The sequence below is a fragment of the Protobothrops mucrosquamatus genome, unplaced genomic scaffold, assembly GCF_001527695.2.
Source record: "Protobothrops mucrosquamatus isolate PMUCROS unplaced genomic scaffold, P.Mucros_1.0 scaffold_143, whole genome shotgun sequence".
In the NCBI taxonomy this organism is placed as follows: Eukaryota; Metazoa; Chordata; class Lepidosauria; order Squamata; family Viperidae; genus Protobothrops; species Protobothrops mucrosquamatus.
In genome coordinates this window covers 78,480-80,644 of record NW_015386219.1, presented here as the reverse complement: position 1 = coordinate 80,644, position 2,165 = coordinate 78,480, and the positions used below count along the sequence as shown (strand labels likewise).

General features: G+C 48.8%; 1 protein-coding gene across 1 annotated transcript in view; it reads right to left on the bottom strand.

Annotated features, from left to right (window-relative positions):
- Positions 1–109: 109 nt before the first annotated feature.
- The window catches only part of LOC107290036 (intestinal-type alkaline phosphatase-like), a 12,046-nt gene continuing 9,990 nt past the window's right edge, over positions 110–2,165 (bottom strand). The window contains exons 6-8 of the mRNA XM_015818880.1: positions 1,896–1,968; positions 793–927; positions 110–324 (exon numbers count right to left, since the gene is read on the bottom strand). Of these exons, the coding sequence (XP_015674366.1) occupies positions 110–324; positions 793–927; positions 1,896–1,968 (423 nt within the window). The remainder of the gene's footprint in view (positions 325–792; positions 928–1,895; positions 1,969–2,165) is intronic.

Below are 2,165 nucleotides of genomic sequence, written 5' to 3'. Positions count from 1 at the left end.
GATCTTTCCTGACCCATAGGTTCCTCGTAAGGGTCTCCACTGTAGGTTTCATGACCTCCCTGAGGGCCAAACAACCTCTTCAGATCCTTCTCTCCAAAAGCTACCCAGCTCACACCACGGTATTTGCTATACCAAAAATGGAGGTTCCCCGGAGGGTGTAGCCTCCAAAGCTGAAGACGTGAGAGTGGTCGGCGGTCACGGCGGTCAACGTGTCCTCTTCCCTCGTCAACTCCCCGGCTCGTTCGATGGCTTTGTCAAACTCGATAGCCTCCGTCAGGGCTCGCTTCGCAATACCGTCGTGGTGTCCGTGGTCTATTCTGCCTCGTGCAAAGGAAAGAGCAGATGAAAACTGTAAGATAGATGGACCAACTCCCAGAATTCCCCATCATTCCTAGCTGGCTGGGGAATTCTGGGAGTTGAAGTTCACTCAACATTCCTAGCTGGCTGGGGAATTCTGGGAATTGAAGTTCACACATCTTCCCCATCATTCGTAGCTGGCTGGGGAATTCTGGGAGAAGTTCACTCAACATTCATAGCTAGCTGGGGAATTCTGGGAGTTGAAGTCCACCCATCATAATTTTCAAGATTGATAAACACTGGTTTAGAGCTTTCCCTGACCTGGTTACCCCATCTTATGTAAAGATAAGCTATTCATTCACCATCACCACCCCCCGGAAAAAAACAAACCCTTCTCCTCTATCGGTTCCTCCTTCAATCGCTCGGGGAGGTCCGGACACTGAGAAGAGCCTGAGAAGAAGGCCTCACTCATCCTAATAGGGACCCAAGACTTATCTTCCACAAAGAGATAGAAGCCTTTTGGGTTGGAACTGAGGAGTTTGATGGCCACTTCGGTCATCTCGGCCAGCGATGGGTCAGTGCTGTTGTCTCGGTAAAGCTCGTATTTCATGTCTGAAGGTTCAAAGAGGCCTGGGAAAAAAGAAGAGAGGCGGAATGGACCTTCCCACCACCAGTGAAGGCCTAGCCCAGGGGTAGGCCACCTTGGCTCTTTTATGACTCGTGGACTTCAACTCCCAGAATTCCTGAGGCAGCCATGCTGAGGGGAAAGGGAGAGATTTCCAAGCTGAGCCGTGCTGGCTCAGGAATTCTGGGAGTTGAAGTCCACGAGTCATGAAGGGGCCATAGTTCCCCCATGCTGGCTCAGGAATTCTGGGAGTTGTAATCCACGAGTCATGAAGGGACCATAGTTCCCCCATGCTGGCTGAGGAATTCTGGGAGTTGAAGTCCACGAGTCATAAAAGAGCCCAGGTTGCCTACCCCTGGCCTAGGTTGAACGTCCAGGATTCAAACCACTCAGGGGGCTGCAGTCACCTCACACGTGTTGCAAGATCGGATAAAGACATTCTGGCTGCATTCATACTACATGCAAAAAGCTTGGTTGGTGATATCTGAGTTAGCTTTTGGGTGGGTTCTACCCAAAGCACAAATCCACGCCATTTGCTTGTTTTATGATTCAATTCAAGCTTGGGAATCTAACTAAAAAGAAGGAGGAATTTTTTAAACGGCCTTCTCCTGTTCTTTAATCAATCAAACCCAAATGTTTTGAATTGCAAATTTTGAGATGGGGGTTAAACTGCACGTCAGAATGCTGCTGTTTAAAACTTTCTCTCTTGAGCTGGACAGGGAAGTCCTTTCTTCCTCCTGTGTAACGTCACACCAACAAACACACACACACACACACACAAACTGAAATTGTGAGCAGCCTGAGAAGGACCCTCTCTTTGTAACCAACTTCTCCAGGATCTGTAAACTGAGATTAATAACTTTCCTTCCGAAGCCACTCACAGCCATTAAGGGGGGGGCAACACACACAGTGGGCAGGTGTGTGTGTATGTGTGTGTGTGTGTGGGGGGGAAATAAGCATTTTGAACCTTTACCCATAAGACGGCGAACTTTCGGGTCACTGACGGCTTGCAAGAGGTCAATTCGATTCCAAACGTACTTGTTGCCCTAGAACAGAAACCCAGAGACCAGTGTGAAAGGTCAAGTTGGGTCAAAAAAGTCACAATGGCAGCCATCATGATGCGGTTGAACCTCTGCCTGCAGCCATCATGGATTTTTTTTTTCAATTATAGCGAGGTTTCTCCATCCCGGCTGCTTTAAGACATGTGGAGTTCAACTCCCAGAATTCCACAGCCAGCCATGTT